This window comes from Jatropha curcas, chromosome 3 (genome assembly GCF_041381405.1).
Source record: "Jatropha curcas cultivar XTBG-Jc1 chromosome 3, XTBG_Jcur_1.0, whole genome shotgun sequence".
NCBI classification, from domain to species: Eukaryota; Viridiplantae; Streptophyta; class Magnoliopsida; order Malpighiales; family Euphorbiaceae; genus Jatropha; species Jatropha curcas.
In genome coordinates, this window is record NC_143153.1 from 4456576 (window position 1) to 4475437 (window position 18862).

The 18862-nt window shown below is 32.3% G+C and overlaps 1 protein-coding gene across 1 annotated transcript; it reads right to left on the bottom strand.

Moving 5' to 3' along the window:
• Nucleotides 1–1603: 1603 nt before the first annotated feature.
• Nucleotides 1604–6553, bottom strand: LOC105644841 (protein SIEVE ELEMENT OCCLUSION B). The gene is made up of 7 exons (XM_037640126.2): nt 6251–6553; nt 5979–6038; nt 4529–4977; nt 4326–4435; nt 3140–3261; nt 2595–3062; nt 1604–2494 (listed from the first exon to the last, which is right to left on the bottom strand). Exons 1-7 carry the CDS (start codon nt 6470–6472, stop codon nt 2423–2425), a joined length of 1503 nt encoding a protein of 500 aa, XP_037496054.2. The 5' UTR covers nt 6473–6553; the 3' UTR covers nt 1604–2422.
• Nucleotides 6554–18862: the final 12309 nt, after the last annotated feature.

Sequence of the window (18862 nt, forward strand, 5' to 3'; positions counted from 1 at the left end):
CCACATTAAACTATTGTGTTATTTATTCTCTTTAATTTCTCAGTCATTATTTTATTTTCTCATTTGTTCCTGCTTGAAGCCGAGCCGAAGGGCTTGAAAATAGCAATTTTCCCAACAAAAACAACCAAATTAGCTAAACCATCCTCCACGTGATTAGCTTCATGAGAAATATATTATTTTTTATTAAATAAATACTCTTGATCGTGGAAATAAGAACTTAAAAGACTATATAGAAGTGATATATAAATTAAAATTTGGGTACAATATTTGACTATATATATATATAATCTTATTTTGACTATAATTTTTTTTTTTTTTTTTTACATTGATCTAATTTTAATCTTGCTGCAATTTTAATCTTACTATATATATATATATATATATATATATATATATATATATATATATATATATATATATATATATATAGACACACACATTGATTTTGTGTTCAAAAATTACTTTCAAATCTGTTAAATTTTTTTTATTTAAATCATATGGTATGCGAGTTTTATTTATTCAATTGATCTGGATTTACGTCGAGCATATCCATAAGGAGGTAGAAAACACTATCTCCCAAGTGTTTAAAGGGACTCCATACCTGCAAGCCATAGAAAAGCACTCTATCCTGACCAAATCATGAAAGCTAAAGCATGAAATCACAGTTTCAAAGAGTGGTAATTTAAAATTCATACCTATTATCTTGTCTTTTTTTTTTTTTTTTTTAATTGTTTCTACTAAAGTATTCTTCTAGCATTCATTGCGATTCATCCATCTCAATTCAGATTCTAATAAATCTGATTTTTTTTTTTTTTAATTTCAATTAAGGAAACATCTTTTGACAATCCAAATGCACTTCCGATTTACTGAATTTACGGAAACAGCCTCAAAATGTTTTCAAGCTGGGTCGTTGCCGTTTTCGTTTGTTCGAACGTTTTCAAAATGCGGAAACTTTCTCTACCTTGGCATTTCCATGCATCACAGGTTATTAATGCTAGCCTCAACTACTGGGGTTATTAATTTTTATTTTTACAATTTCAATGATTTACATATGTTGTTAAAATGAGGAAAAAAAGATAAATTGATATCTAAATTATAGTCAAATTAACAAATTAACTATAAACTCTGTTTTAAAAAAACTATGAAATCCTTAAATAATGATTTTATTAACATTTTAATCATTTTATTCGAAATAACTTATTTTGACTGTCAATTGATTGGAAAATGATAAAATTGACCTTACATAATTAACAAATGAGGAACCTTTATTTTCAAAAATTAATTATAATGTCTTTAATTTATGATTATATTAACACTTTCATCCTTCCATCTAAAACAAAAGGATCAAAGTATTAAAGAAACCATAATTAAGGAAGAACAAAAGTATCTCATGTATTAATTTAATTATAATTTATGAACGGGCTTATATTTTTTTCATTCTGTAATAAAGATTGGAAGGCTGTCTTGTGGTAATACAGACTGTTTTAATTTGCAAAATCCAGCCAACTGGAAAGTAAATAATTATAATTAACAATATAGAAGTTAAATTAGGAAAATGTTGAGCATCCAAATCAAAAACAAAGAACAAGTGTGACAGAGAAGATTTTGAGGCTTAAATGTAACAACCTTCAAGTTTTTATTATATCATAGCATAACAGTTCCTACAGGTGTATATTACCCAACCACCACCTGAGAACCAGTTCTATGACACAAACTAACGAAAGCACAGTACTCATCTAGCACTAGCTAGACATATTACATTAATCACACATCAACACACAACAGAAACAAACGTAACTAACATAACTAAATTATTCTTGCAGCCAACCTCTAGCAGATATTGCATGAGGCACACTTACTAAACACAACACCGGTACATCAGGTACTTGCTCATTTTCCGGTCACATATTGCACATGTCATCATCTCATCCGGAACCTCGGGAATGGTCGCCGGGAGGACAATGTGGTTGCAATGATGTGCTTGGACAGCATTTTGTTGTTCGATTTGGTGGTTAATTGCTGTAAGAAAAGAGTCAATACTAGTGCCAGGTTTCCACGTTTTTATGTTTCGCAAAATCTGCAGAATAACGTCCCCGGTTGCTTTAGCAATTTTCTGATGAGATCCAAATTGACCAAAAATAGCCCATCCCTTATAGCTTCCATTAAAGCTAAGCAAAGTCATCACATCTTTCATTATATTGTCTTGTTTTGCAATTTTTCCATTTTTCAGCCCTGAAGAGAAAATGCTTTCTAATCTAGTCCAGAATCGCCAACTGTCTGTTTCTTCCGCTATCCAGTGCACACCAATTTTCCTTGCAGTAATGAAATCGATAATTGCTTTGTTGGCTTCATCGACTGCATTGCTCTTGCTCACATAAACTAATTCTATGTTCAACTTGGTGAACTCTTTAACACGAGTTATTTATGGAATGAACTCCTCAATCCATTTCATGTCTTCTCCTCCATAAAGGCATATGATTGGTGCAGGTTTTGTCTGCAATATAAATATATATGGAAATTCACCACAGTAAAATCAAATTCTAAAATCTGAGAATGAAAATCATTAATACTAAAGAGGGATAAAGTAAAATTACCGAGTCAACATGATAAATATCATGAATAAGAATATCTAGTGTCAACTGCTTCTCTTCCCATGGTGATATCTTGCTTCCAGGTGATGATGGCAGTAGACCAGGCAAATGTCCTATCAGCCAAAGCAAGTCAAGAGTATGAACAGATTCTGCATGTCCCTGTTGATCAAACGGCACCAATATTGCGTGTTTCGAGAACTTCCACACTTCCTTGATGTATCTGATAACCTCTGGTTTGATAAGTGAAGGGTGTCTTACAGTAAACCATGACATCAGAGATTGCAAAGACAAAAATTTGTGTTCATCCAAATTGCCCTCCACGATTGGAATCCAAACTAGTTGATACTGAATATTGTGCTTTGCTTTGAGATGTTCGTACAATTTAGCAAGAGCTTTAATCTCTACTTGCCATATGTCAAGTCCAGAAATGAGCAGCAAAACCTTTGTATGCTTTAATACCTCAATTTTCACCTGTAATAGCTCGATTTTAATACCTCAATTTTCACCTGTAATCTGTTGCCACAAGGGGTAAATATAAAAGAGCAAACCTGTTCCTTAGTGGTGCCCACCACAAGGGGTAGCTTCCCACCCTCCACGTGGAAGAAGGCCTGGAATATTGCCGTAATGTCTTGGACAGTCTCAAAAAGGTTGACCAGGACATTGTATCCACCTGCAATAATCCCATCATCCTTATAAGCCATTTGAAGCAAATTAAATTAAGAATTCGAAGAATTTGTTTGAATTTGGATCTTTTCCTTTACATAGTATTAAAAGAGAATAAATTTCTTTTCTAAAAAAAAATTCATGTCCTTCTTTTTCTTTGCATTTAAAAAAAATAGATCGAACTAAAAGAAATTTAAATTATAAATTATGTTATCTTATTTGTCTTTAGTAACGAACAATTTCTTAAGTCAAATATATTTTCTATCAAATGAGTTGATAAAGAATTCGAGTACTCAATAGACAAATACCACATAGGCTTTAATCAAGTTTGACAATTAATATTTAACATTTAATCTCTACAAATTAAGAGAAGTCATAAATTAATCAAAAAATTAGAAAAAAGAAACTTTGTTCCACTTCATATGAATAATAATAATATGATGCCAAATCATTTCAAAAGTTTAGCATTTTTTTTTTTAGAGATGAAAAGGTTTAGAATTTTGTTATTATTTTTTGTTCTTTGAAAAGTATTAATGATATTATTAGTTTCATAAATTGTAGTAAAAAATTAATTTGAAGAATAAATTTACTTCAAAATAATATTCATGACGTTATCAATTTCATTAATTATTAAAAAATTGAAGAACAAATTATTAATATCATTAATGATAGTAGCTTTAGTTTTATCGATATCTAAATTAAAAGAAAATCAAATTAAAAAATTAAAAAATAGGAAAATAATATGCAAAAATGTTAAGATGGCATCATATTGGTCTGATACATTATTTTCTTTTATTTATTAAGAGGTTCAATGGGTTGAAATAGCATTGTGAACTACACGATATGTGATAATTCTCCCGTTATTTCACAAAATTAGTAAAATCTTTTATGGTTGAGAGGCTCATACCTGATACTTTTCATTCATCACTAATTAGATTACAGATTATTGAGAATATTTGTTTACATATTATTAAGGATATTTGTTTAGCCAGGTGTTTAGATAGTCCCATATACTAGGTGTAGGTTAGATCACAGTGCAATTACAACGCCCAAATGGTAAGAGTTTTTTACCAATTTCTTGTTTAATACGAGAAAAATGCTTTTGAAGGATTGTCTGAATACTGTTCACTTTAGTCGCCAGTTCCGACAGTTCCCATGTCATTGTTGCAGCAATGGTGCGCCTGAAATCAAATCATACAAGTAGATGACTTGCTTTTTTTTTTTTTTTTACCAATTAACCCTAAAAAGAAAAAGATATAGTCAAGCATACTTACTGATTTTTCGATCCAATAAGGGCAACAATATGAGAGGCACTAGTCACAACACTATAAATTGTCCAATAAACAGCTCGGACAATATCAGTTATGACAGTTGAAAATGGCGGTTTATTACTTGCATGATACTCAGAAGGTAAAGTATTGAACTGGAGAACAGATCGAATTAAGGCAACCATAGCCTTGTTAAGGTCAATAATTGCTCCAGAAAATTGTTCCAATAATTCAGCATCTTCCACTACGCCTTTCAGTTGCTTGAGCAAAGCTATATTTTTAGAAACTGGATTTTTAGTGTAAAGCTCAGTAAGCAGATAAAATTCTCCATTGTTGACAGCAAATGCGGCCACCATTATCACCAGCTTCGCATCCCACGAATAGTTTGAAAGAAACTTTTCAAGTAACATTATAGTTGTTTCTTGACTATTCCGACCGGAGCAATTGCATGATATCTGCATATACATGTGTAGATCAGAAAATTAAAATTAGGTTTCTTTTCATTTTTCACTTTTTTTTTTTTTTTTGAAAAAAAAAAATCTTATATTTGGATGCTTGAAATCATAATTAGAAAAACTTACTTTGAAAATTAACTTTTCAAATGTTCTAAAAACTCTTAAATAGAGAAAAGTAGGATATTAGATTTTCAGTATGATAATATTCACTTTTTAGAAAGTGGCCGGGTATGCTTTATACTTTTATGCTTTAGCAAATGCATTCTGGCAGTTTGGAATCGAATAACTAAAATTTTACATTTTTGATGACTTATCCAAACTGTATTGGAACAAAAAAAATAATGGTAATTTTTTGGTTTAGTTCAGTTCGGTTATTTGAATATTCAAATTTGTTTGTTTCATCTTAAATTTTTAGTGTTAACACTAAAGTGTATAGTTCTTTTTTACATAAAAATTAAAGTGTATGAAATTTCGGTTCGACCAATAATTTTTTTTTTTTCAAAACCCAGCCAAATCAAAAAACTAAACTTTCTTTAAATTAAAACATGTATCCAAATTAAAAATCGAAAAGCAAATCAAAGAATCCAACTACATCGGTTTGATACAGGTTTTTTTATTTTTTCCAAAATTTGCACATCCTACTACTTTATGTGAACAAGATAAAAGTTAATAGTGTTTTTACTTTTAAGAGTACGTTTTTGGATTTGAAGAAATATTTGTCTTTTATCTCTTTTTATCAGCAAATTAATTTAATTTATCAATTAGAAAAGCTAGAAGATTTTGTCCTTTACAGTAGGGTTGAAATATAATATTATCGAGATAGTCTAAAAATAAATGCATATATGACTTAGTAATAAATTCAGATTCAAATCTTTTTTTCAATACTCAAATATATATAATAACAATATATAAAGGCTTAAAATTTGTGTTAGAAGTAACTATTTATAATCGTTTTTCAAAAAAAAAAAAGTAATTATTTATAATCAACAAAAATAATTAACCTCGCAACAGATCTTGTTTATAATTTGAGCAGGTACTTCAGAACTTCCTGTAGATGTTCCCTGCAAAAAGCAACTACATGTAAATATACGTACATATATACTCCAATTCTATGTATAAATAATATTCATGAATGCACTAAATTGATGTGAAAAAATAATATTCCTAAAGGAAATTTAGTTTTAATCTTCTAGTTCAAACTAATGTGAGAATAACTTCCACCCATAAATACATAAAAAATAAAAAAGAAGCAAAATAATTACTTAGAACATACATTTGTAACACCACCATCACCACTGGGATTGTCGTGAAGCAAGATCTTGGTAATAATAGTGAATAAGTTTTGAACATCAACTTGGCGACCATCAGGTTTGTGGATTCCTTCAACCTTTCTAATTATTGCAACATCATCGGACTGCAAGAACTTAGGTACAGGAAGTGAACGTTGAATTGTTCGAGTCACTTGCTGCGTGGCGCGTGATATTATTCCTGCCATGTTTGGTAGCTGGGAAAGTTTTTTGGGTCTGGAACGGAAAATTTAGAACTGATAACTGAGGAATTATAGAGAAGAGAAAGTTTGGGGACTCAGTTTGATGGGTTTGGTTCTACACCTTCCTCCTTATATAGGCACATGTTGGTAAATGTCTTTTGGATTTCTAAACGTGTCCTATAATAAGACGGGTAGCATTCAGATGAGGGGAAGATTTATGTAAAGTCGAACACGTTTATATATCCAACCAAGTATAAATAATATTTTGGTTCATACAGTGAAAAAATGATAAAATAATCATATTTTTAAAAAATATATTTTTACGGGCCCCTTTTATGCTAGAATAATTATTTTCTTTAGTATAGAATTTTTACTTATATATAAAGTTTTATTTTTAGAATGTCAAATTAAATAGTTTAGATTTCTTTACAATTTTCACTGTGTCTTGTATAATTTCGTTTTTATATTAACTAATTTATGATAAATTCATAAATGGAAAATTAATTCATTTTTTGTTTTTTTTTAATTTATTGAGTATTAGAGAGGTGAATTCGAACATACATTAATATCAGGTCACATATACACTTATTACTAAATTATACCTTAACGTGCTCGTTTTCTTTAATTGAATAAAGCCATAACTAATACTGTATTCGAATAGAAATTTAGGCAGAAAAATATTGAAGATAATAATTTTATTTATTTTTTTAGTTTGATGTTTGGATATGTGAGAGAATAAAGAGAAATTAGTTTACAATTAGTAAAATTATGAGTTAAATCTTCATTGTTTTTTTTTTTCAAAAGGTTCAATAAATAATTTTATTTTTAGAAGAAGTTCAATAAATAAGGGTGAAATAGTAATTTAATTATTTTCTCTCACTTTCCTCTTAAAACAGCATAATATGTGAATTCCATAATGTTTTTTTAACAGAACCAATAGATATCCCTTTGGCTGTACAATGTAAGTTCTTTTGGCTAAAGATAGAGTTAGGTATGAAAATTAGACAACGGCTTTTCAAACTTTTTTTATAGTTCATTTGCGTGATTAGATAGTTGGTAACAGACACTATTGCTCATCATTTAAATTCATTATTGCTCATCATTTAAATTCATTATTCTTATCTCAAGAAGTTCTTGCATTTTATTTTTGATGTTTTTCAGATTTTTTTTTTTATCTAGCATTTTTAAGTAGATTTTAATATATTCTAGAATGTAGAGTCTGTTCGGTAAAAATAATTATTTTTAGTAGTTGTTAACTGTTTTAGTTGTGTTTACCTGTAAACTGTTTAGATTTTTAGTAAAATATTATCTTAACTTCTAAAGTCAGTAGAAACGCTATAACACCGAACACTATAAAAAAAAATAGTATTTAACATTCTTATTTAAAAAGTTTTTGTCGAATACAATAGTAATTTTTTAATTTTACTAAATTTTTTCTAGACATGACTAATTAATAAAATGAAAATTCTTTTTCTTTGATAAAAAAAACATAATTTTTTGGCATTTTTAATTCGAGCATTCTCCGAGAATAAAACTCGCGTTGTCAATGAGTAATGTTGTTGGTTACTTCATGATTTTTTTTTTTTCTCTTCCCTCCAAAGAAAATTTAGTTTCCTATTCAAGTTTCATTCTTCCCATATGTCGGCCCCATAATTAACGAATGTGTGCACAAAATACAAATATCTGTAGCGAAAAAACACAGTGCATTATTGTCCTGTTTATAGATACTACAAGTGACTCAGAGAATGTTGGCTCAATGGTCAATCTTTAAATTTAGGATTTTGATGATTAATACAAAATAAATAAATTTAAAATTATCTTATTTGTGTTAATTTTATTTTATGCAGAAATTCATTGGAAAGAAAATCATACAATGCAAATCCTACTTTGAGTGTGAAGATTTCGAAGACCTAGTAGCTAGATATTTAGGAATACTTTGTAGAATAGAGAGAAAATCCATATATGAGCATAAAAATCTTTTTCTCTCAAAAATATTTTTTGGAAAATTAGTTTTCTTCAAAATAATGTATTTTCGAAAATATTCCTTTAAATCGAAAAGTTTTATTTTCCTAAAACTAAAGAGATCTCTTCTCTAATGTTTTTGGTAATACAATCACTCTCTTTTCGGAAATAATATTTTGATAGATCCAAAGTATTTAAAATTATTCTCTTACCTTAAAAACGAAAAAGAATCTCTTTCGGTTTTGGTAAGAATATCTTTCCGCAAAAATACCCTTCCAAAATAAACGCCTTCGAAAATCTTTTCTAAAAGAAAAAGTGAAAATCAGGTTTTATTCTCTTACCAAAAGGGAAAAAATAATTTTTGGTAACAAAGATTTTCATATTTTCTAACAAGGAAAGAAGATATTATGATTTCAATCTCTTTCCAAAAGGCGACAGCTACTTTGTTTCCTATATAAAGGAACGGTCACGCCTTAAACATTTGGTGATGTAAGAGTATTTGTTTTAAGAGCACTCTCTCTCATTGAACAAATACTTTTCTCTCAAAACTTACTCTACCCCCATTTTCTTTTCATCTCTACACTTAACGTTTTCAATATTTAAAGTGAAAAGAATTTTTACAATTACTTTTGAAAAACAATTCTATGTTCTAATCTGATAAAATTGTTTTTCCTGTGCTTATATAGGCGTTTCTTTCTGTCTATTTAGATTGTATAATCTATAGTAGACAGGCTCTTTATTTGTTAAAATTTTGAGTATTTGAGTATAATAGCTTATGTTAGAAGCTATTGAGATAGATGTTATCAAGCGACCTTCTCCATGTGTGGAATAGTAATGTCTTGAATCGAGTTTTCTGTACTCTACCAAAAACAGAAAGGGTTGAGATTAACTAGAACCTTTGAAAAATCTAGTGGGACAAAAAGGGTAGATCTAGGTTTTTGATCTATTGCCTTGTACTGTTGGTTTGTCTCTTACCCTTTAAAAGAGATAACTTAGTGGAGGATCTCAAGATGCGTCTTGGGGAGTGGATGTAGGCGAGTTAGTGCCGAACCACTATAACTCTCGGTGTTGATCTCTTTCTTTCTGAAGTTTGGTTGATACTGTCTCTTTTACACTCTTGTTTAATTTTTAGAAACGCTGAAATTGTTAATAATTCAGTTATTCTAAAACGGAAATAAGTCTCATCTATCCTGAACATTAGAACTCTGGTATTCTAATAAAGTGAATATACAATGTTCTAACTGTTATTCTATTCCCAGTCTAATTCACTGTTTGGGTTTCTATTTTATTTTCTAGACTTTATGAGGATGTTTTAATCCTGATAACTCTCCATCATAAAGTTACTTTAATATTTGATTAAGGCTCTGTGAAGAAGTTCTGAATTTTAATAACTATCTTTCACATAGCGCTATATGGTTTTGCAAACTTTGTGAGGAAGTTCTAAGTTCGATAACTTTCCTTCATAAAGAAGCTTTGATATTGTACAAGTCAGTGTGAAGCTGTTCTAATCAATAGCTGCATTTTGCACAGACTTTCTATATCCGAAATTAGAACATTGTGAGGAGATTCTAATCCATATTCTATTCTCATAAAGTTCTGTGTGTGTTTGCACTTAGAATTCTAATTCTTGTTTAGAATTTCTAAAATTTATTTCAGTTTTTAGAAAACTCAATTCACCCCCCTCTAGGGTTGTGCCATACATATTCAGGACCCACAATCTGGTATCAGAGCCTTGGCTCTTGACTTACCTAAGCTTAACCGCTTAAGAGATAAGATCCCATGGCAATCCCACTTCCTCTTTCTTCTTTAGAAGGACAATCTGTTTCTAGACCTCCTTTGTTCAATGGCTCTAATTACTCTTACTGGAAAACTAGAATGGAGAATTTTATGAAATCAGTTGATATAAATTGTTGGAGAAATGTTATAACTGGTCCTCGTATTCCCATGAAAACTGTAGGAGATGAGCTAGTTAGAAAGACTGAAGAAGAATATACCGATGGTGACTGGAATGACATTGCTGTAAATGCAAAAGCCATTAATATTCTTCATTGTGCTTTAGATGCAACTGAATACAACAAAGTGTCTGGATGTAAATCTGCAACAGAGGTATGGGAAAAACTTAAAGTTACCTATGAGGGTACAGACAGGGTAAAAGAATCCAGAATAAATATCCTTTGGAGAGAATATGAAATGTTTAGTATGAAAGAAGGGGAAACTATTGCAGAATTAAATTCTAGATTTACCAATATAGTTAATCCTTTGAGAACTCTCGGAAAGGAAATTTCAGAAGATGAGCTTGTTAAGAAAATCCTTAGAATTCTACCTAGAAAATGGGATTCTATTGGAACTGTTATGAATTACAAAGAGACTCTCGTCACTTATGATTATCTTATAGGAGCTCTTGTTTCAGAAGAAATGAAATCTTCCTTGACAACGGAAGATAAGAAAAAGAAAGGACTGGCTTTGAGGGTAGATTCTAGTGAAGAAAGTTCTTCTGATCTTGATAGTGATGATTTAGCACTTGTTGCTAAAAGATTTAAAAAGTTCTATAGAAAGGGTGGAAGGCCACAGAAAAAGTTTAACAGAAAGAACTTTCCATCCAAAACTAGTAACTTGCCTAAGAAAGAACCTTCTGAAGTGGTTTGTTATGAATGCAACAAACCTGGACATATCAAGCCTAATTGTCCTAAACTGAAAAAGAAGTCAACGAAAGAGAAGCTGAAGCAGGCTTTCGTAGCTGCTTGGAGTGATTCAGATGATTCTAATCCTGAAAGCCACGATGATCAAGAAGAAATCGCTAATATCTGTCTAATGGCTACTATCGACTCTGAATCTAAAGAAATCAGCACTCTGGCTTTAACACAGAAAGCTGGAATCAATGAAACAAATGCAACGATTCATGAGAATGATGAAAGCACTGTAAGTATTTCTAAACCCGAATCAGAAAGTGATCTTCTAAATACTTACAATAATCTTTGCAATGAGTTTGAAAAACTTGTTAGAAAGCATAAAGTTCTAAAGAAAGATTTCAGAAAATTAAAATCTGAAAGTAATCATTTAAAATATGCCTTTTATCAAGAAGTTACATGCAAAGATCTTGTTATAGAAATCAAAGATCTTAAAAGTTGTAATAATCAATTTTCTGAAAATCTGACACATCTTGAAGAAAAATGTAAAAATCTGAATTCTGAAAATGAATCTTTAAAAACTGAGATTAGAATTCTAAAGTCAATTTCAGAATCATTTTCTAAAGAGAAGACAAGTTCTAATAGCATTTCTAAACTGAATCATGTTTCTAAACAGAACAATGCTGTTTCTAATGTTGTGACTTTAGAACATCAAAGTTTCAACAAAAAGAAGAATCATAGTGCACCTGTTACCACTAACCCTCCAGGACCCAATATGAGTTGGGTACCTAAATCTGCTTGATCTTTTCAGGTGTGCCTAAGGAGCGAGTTGAAAACAGAGATGTGGTACATGGACATCGCTTGCTCTAGGCATATGACTGGTGACAAAAAGAAGTTCACCAGATTAGAAAAGAAAAAGGGAGGTACGGTAAGCTTTGGAGACAAAGCAAAACGTAAGATTGTTGGTATTGGTGTGGTAGGTTCTAACCCTTCAATAGAAGATGTATATTTAGTAGAAGGATTACATTATAACTTGTTAAGTGTGAGTCAGATTTGTGATAAAAATAGAAGAGTGATCTTTGAACCCTCTCATTGTGAAGTTCAGAACATGCATGATAGAAGAGTGATCTTTGAACCCTCTCATTGTGAAGTTCAGAACATGCATGATAGTAAAACCTTATTCGTTGGAAAAAGGTTTGGAAATATATACCTAGTAGATCTCTCTGATATGCATAACTAGGATATATGTTTAGTTTCTATTGATAATTCTAGTTGGTTATGACATAGAAGACTTGGACATGCAAGTATGCACCTTATTTCTAGACTGTTTAAGAAAGATTTGGTTCGTGGTTTGCCAAAGTTGAAATTTGAAAAAGATCACATTTGTGATGCTTGTCAAATGGGCAAACAAACCAGAACTTCTTCTAAATCTAAGGGCATGGTTTCTACTTCTAGACCTTTAGAATTGCTGCACCTTGATTTATTTGGTCCAATTACTCCTTCTAGTCTTGGAGGAAAATTCTATGCATTTGTTATTGTAGATGATTACTCAAGATTCACCTGGACACTCTTCCTTAGAAATAAGGATGAGTCATATGACATGTTTGTTCATCTGTGCAAGAAAATACAGAATGAGAAAGGATACAACATCACAGCGATTAGAAGTGATCATGGAGGAGAATTTGAAAATCAGAAATTCAATGCTTTTTGCAATGAGACAGAAATCTTCCATAACTTCTCAGCACCTAGAACACCTCAACAAAATGGAGTGGTGGAACGCAAGAATAGAACACTTCAAGAGATGGCCAGGACCATGCTAAGTGATTCTAAACTACCAAAGTATTTCTGGGCAGAAGCAGTCAACACTGCTTGTTATATTCTAAACAGGGCTTTGGTAAGATCTGAACTTAAAAAGACTCCATATAAGCTATACAAAGGTAGAAAACCAAATATTGGTTATTTTCATATCTTTGGGTGCAAATGCTTTATTCTAGATAACAAGAAAAATCATCTTGCTAAATTTGATGCTAAATCTTATGAAGGGATTTTTCTGGGATATTCTAATAATAGTAAAGCATATAGAGTAATTAATAAAAAGACTCTAGTTGTAGAAGAATCTATTCATGTTGTGTTTGATGAAACTGACTCTACTTCTAGAACATTAGAAAGTGATGATGTTGTAGATTCTAATCCTGAGAAGCAGAATGAGCAATCAGAACAACTAGAACAGCCAGAAAGCGATCAGAACATCAATAATCAGGCTGAACCAGAATTAGAACATGAAGATCAGAACATAGTTGAAAGCCAAATGCCAGAAACAGAAAATGAAGATTCTCAATTACCAAAAGAATGGCGATTTCACAAGTATCATCCCCAAGAAGACATTATAGATAATCCCTCAGAAAAGATGATGACTAGAGCTCAACTTAGAAGATATTTTGGTAATGTTGCTTTCGTTTCTCAATTAGAACCTAAAAATTTAGAAGATGCTCAAAATGATGAAAGTTGGATTCTTGCTATGCAAGAAGAGCTAAATCAATTTGAGATAAACCAAGTTTGGAAACTTGTTTCTAGACCTAAAAACCATTCTGTTATTGGGACAAAATGGGTGTTTAGAAATAAGCTTGATGAACAAGGTAATGTTGTGAGAAATAAAGCAAGATTAGTGGCTCAAGGGTACAACCAAGAAGAAGGCATCGATTTTGATGAAACCTTTGCTCCGGTTGCTAGACTTGAGGCCATTAGAATGCTTTGTGCATTTGCATGCTTTAAAAACTTCATGTTGTATCAAATGGATGTGAAAAGTGCTTTTCTAAACGGTTTTCTAAATGAAGAGGTGTATGTAGAACAACCTCCGGGCTTTGAAATTTTTGATAAACCTAATCATGTTTACAAACTTACTAAAGCTCTTTATGGTTTAAAGCAAGCTCCTAGAGCTTGGTATGAAAGATTGAGTAAGTTTCTTTTAGAAAATGGTTTTTCAAGAGGAAAGGTTGATACAACACTATTTATTAAAAACGAAGCACATGATATTCTAGTTGTACAAATATATGTTGATGACATAATCTTTGGTTCTACTAACGACCTTCTTTGTAAGGAATTTTCTAAGATTATGCAGGGTGAGTTCGAAATGAGTATGATGGGAGAATTAAATTTCTTCCTAGGGCTTCAAATCAAACAATGTGAGAATGGAATTTTCATTAATCAAGCAAAATATACTAGAGAGTTGTTGAAACGATTCAAAATAGAAAATGCCAAGGTATGTAGTACTCCAACGAGTCCATCGTCAAAATTAGAAAAAGATGAAAAAGGCAAAGACGTGGATATCAAGCTGTTTAGAAGTATGATTGGTTCTTTGCTATATCTAACGGCAAGCAGACCAGACATACACTTTAGTGTTTGTCTATGTGCTAGATTTCAATCGTGTCCCAAAGAATCTCACTTAATTGCTGTGAAGAGAATACTAAGATATCTTTGTGGAACTTCTAATCTGGGTCTGTGGTATTCTAAAAATGATACATTTGATCTTGTTGGGTATAGTGATTCTGATTTTGTAGGAAGTAGAACAGATAGAAAAAGCACGTCTGGGACTTGTCAATTTCTGGGTAGCGCCCTTGTATCATGGTTTAGCAAGAAACAGACATCCGTTGCTCTTTCTACTGCAGAAGTAGAGTATGTTGCTGTTGGAAGTTGTGTTGCACAAGTTCTATGGATAAAACAACAGTTGGCAGACTATGGACTGAAATTAGAAACAGTGCCTATCAAATGTGACAACATAAGCGCCATCAATTTATCCAAGAATCCAGTTCAACATTCTAGAACCAAGCATATAGAACTCAGACATCACTTCATACGTGATCACGTACAAAAAGGTGATATCATGATTGAGTTTATTCCCACAGAAAAATAATTGGCAGATATCTTTACAATTTCTATTGAGGATGATGGCCCCCGTTGGATTGCAAACGACAGGGAGAACTTCAGTCTAAAATTAGCATATGATTTTGTGAGACTAAAGAAATCAGCCACTCTCTCTTACCGTTCGATCTGGGATCCAAATATTCCTACTAAAATCTCAATCTTCACATGGAAAGTCTTGCAAAAGGTTGTACCTCTTCCATCTCGATTACAAAAAATGGGAATTCAGCTTGCTTCTTATTGTCCATTTTGTTGTTCAGCAGAGGGTTCATTTAATCATATTTTTTTTAGCTGTTCGACAATCTCCCTGATTTGGAAATTCTTTCGTGATTCAATCTGCACTAAACCGTTAGCAGCAAATTCCCTTCGGCAGGAACTAATCTCATGGTGGATTCTTTATGCTCCTAAATCATCACCAGGTATAATAATGAGATTTATCTCCCAAATTATTCTCTACTCAATTTGGTCAGCATACTGCTGTCTCACATGGGGCGAAGGAGGTGGTTTTCATATTCCCCAATTGCTGGAACAGATTCGTACCACGATCTATAAATGGGGAGTAGCTCACTCTGAATCCAAATTTGCCAAACCCATTTCTTTATTTCAAGATTACCTTCCTGAATTCTTCGGCAATAAATTGAAAATTAAGCTGGTATCTTGGGTAAAACCACAAGCTGGATTTTACAAGCTCAACGTTGATGCTTCATACTCTTCTTCTTCTTCCGCAGGAGGAGCCATAATTCGAGATCATTTAGGTAGCCTCATTGCCGCATACTGCTTCCCAATTCATGCCAGAGACTCTACAGACGCTGAACTAAATTCCTTATTTTTCAGTCTCAAATGGTGTCAAAGCTTAAACACCTTTCCCCTTATTATAGAGAGTGACTCAAAAACTACCATCGACTTCATCACTTCCTCAACTTCAGCTAGAACGCCTCGGTTTGTCATTCAGATCAAGAATTTAGTCTCGGGATTCAATGTCTCTTTCTGCCACATCTATCGTGAGGGGAATCAAGCAGCTAATTTCTTGGCTCGTTTCAGCAGATTGTACTCAATTAATTGTATTTTTACTACATTTGCTTCTTTGCCTCAATTACTTAAAGGCATTGTTAATTCTGACATTTTGGATTCTCCATATATAAGATATAAATAAGGTTTTCCCAAAAAAAAAAAAAAGAAAGTCAATTCTGCTCAATTAGAAGAGAACTTGGTATGTTGGTTCTAAACTCGTAACTTTAGAACTCTATAAGAATGTTCTAAACTGCTTTCTAATTTCGAGAATAGAAGATTTGCTGTGTTCTAATTTTTATTCTGTGTGAAAACTGATTTTTGTCTAAAAACGCACATTGCTCCTATATGACTTTCTAAAGTCATTATCAGAATCTTGCTTTAGACTAAAACAGTTATTTTATTGTATGTGTTTTTATTATTTTTGTCTTTAGTGCTTTGGCGGTTTTAGGGTTTTATTTTTTGTTTTATTTCCTTTATTTATTTTGTTTCTTGTGTCTTATTTGTCATTTTGAATTCCATTTAAAAACTGTTCTTTATTTCTTTTTTCCACCACTTAAGCGTCTCTATTTTGTGTTAACTGCTTTGTATTCTCTTTATCTTCTCTTTGAAAACTGAAACCCTAAGTTGCTTTTGAGTTTCCGGAACAATGGCCGAATCCAGTTCAAACTCTTCATCTGACTCTCTTACCGAGCAAGAGCTTCAACTTTTGAAGAAGCTTTCAAAGAAGTATGAACAGAAAGAGATGAAGGAGAAAAAGGCAGAGGAGAAACCTAAGAAAAGAAAAACCGAAACGGGTACTTCACAGAAACAAGCAACGAAAGCTCATGACAAAGGTAAGTCGGTTCTCTCAACTTACCCTCTCATGCGTTCTTATGTGATAGACTGGAAGTTTTTTGGTGGCAATGAGTTTAATTTTAAAGAGCTCTTTAAGTTCCAAGGCTGGATGAACTTTCTGTCCTTAAATGCACTATGTTATGAGAGTTTAGTGAAGGAATTTTATGGCTCGTTGAAAGCGAGTGGAACAGAGGCGATCTCTGTGAAACTTCAGGGTGAGGTCAGAGAGTTTTCGTATGATGACTTTGGGAAAATTTTTGGTATTCCAAATGTTGGGTCCAGGGTGACCAAAATCAAAGATGTGTCTAAGGTTAGTGACTATAAAAAGGAAGAGTTTGTAAGAAAAATTGTGAGGAAGTTGTCTGCAGATAAACAGGGCTCGATAGAATGCTCTAACCTAACAGAGAGCATGAAATGGCTGTACAAGATTATCGTTCATTACATCTATCTCAAGAGCGCCTCTTTGACATATGTGAATCAGGTAGAATTGTGTATAATGTGGCACATTGTTGAGAGAAAACCCCTCAACCTATGTCACATTATTTTTGATAAGCTGCAGAATAATCCCAAGAAGCTACCTTACGGGATGATTCTTACACCAGTTTTTGAGTTTTTGAATGTTAATTTGGGTGAGCATATTGGTAGTTCGGTTTCTAAGTTGGACAGCGGGTCCTTGAAGATGAAAGATGAGGAAGAAGAGAAAGAAAAGGAAGTAAAGGAAGAAAAGAAGGAGAAAATGAAGGAAGAAAAGGAAAAAGAAGAAATTGAAAAACAAAAGAAAGTAAAAAGCGAAGCTGAAAAGAAGAAGGAAAAAGGAAAAGGGAAGTTGGAAGAAATAGTAAAAGAAGAGAGGAAATCAGAAGAGAAAGAAGAGGAAAAGAAGTCAGCAGAAAAGGCTGAAGAAGAGGAAGAAGGAACACAAGAAGAGGAATTAGAAGAGGAAAGAAAAGAAGAAAAAGAAAAGGAAGGCACTGTAGAAAAAGAAGAAACAGAAAGGGAGAGCACTGTAGAGAAAGAAGAATCAGAAAAAGAAACAGGAAAGAAAGAAGAGCCGGAGAAATCAGAGAAAGGGAAGAAAGTGGAAGAAGGCAGTGACGCTGAGACTGAGAAGCTAGAGATTAGCGATGAAGAAAAGACAACTGAAGACAAGACAGAACAAGAGTCTGAGTTGCTATCTGCGCAAAGAAGCAGGGAAATTATGCTGGGGAGAATAGAAAAGGAACTCATAGAGGAGCACAATAAGGAGATTGATGAGGCGATACAGCGGTGTCAAACTATTATTGATCAGAATCAATCACTCATCAAGACCTTGGAGAAAATGAAGGATGTAAACACAAGAAAATTAGCCACTCTCAGAGTGAAAGGGACAACCTACATCCCCTCCTCAGAAAAGCCAAAGAATGTGAAGCACACTGCAGGAAAGCACAGGACTCATGGAAAGAAGCCTCCACTACACCCTTCTTCTAAAAGGTCAGAGTGTCCTTCTGAGACTGCTCCAGCTCAGCCTTTGAGGAGTTCTAAGAGACTTAGAACTGGTCCTAAGCCTCTCTGATCTGTTTTCTATATGTTGTGAACAATTATTTTATTTCTTTGCTTTATCTTCGTAGGATTATTTGTTTTTGAACTGTTTATTTTCTTTATTTTTTTTTTTTTTTTGCTGTGATTTTGCCTAACCTTTTTGTATGATGACAAAAAGGGGGAGAACAGGTATTTTGGTGAACATTTTTGAACATTATTGGTATGTACTTGGCAACCAAAGTACTTATATAGTGGTTATCTGTGTGCTAATATTTTCTAATTTGTATATGGTCTATGTTGGTGAGCTACATGATAAGCTATGTGATTTTAGAACTTAGATTCATATTCTAACGACTGTTTTGCAGGTTGAATGTGAGATCTTTTGTTCTATTTCTAAACATTAGCTTTTATTCTTTTGCTCTAACCATATGTTCTGTTTATTAGAACTTAGAACATCTTGTCAATCTCTGCTAGTTCTAATATATATATGCTCTGATTGTTAGAACTTAGAATATCTGCCTATTCC

Coding starts and splice junctions, on each gene's coding strand:
- LOC105644841 (XM_037640126.2), bottom strand. CDS start 6,472: ATGGCAGGAATAATATCACGCGCCACGCAGCAAGTGACTCGAACAATT. Junction 4,978..5,978: donor TAAACAAGATCTGTTGCGAG/GTTAATTATTTT, acceptor ATGTATATGCAG/ATATCATGCAATTGCTCCGG. Junction 4,436..4,528: donor CTTATTGGATCGAAAAATCA/GTAAGTATGCTT, acceptor ATTTGATTTCAG/GCGCACCATTGCTGCAACAA.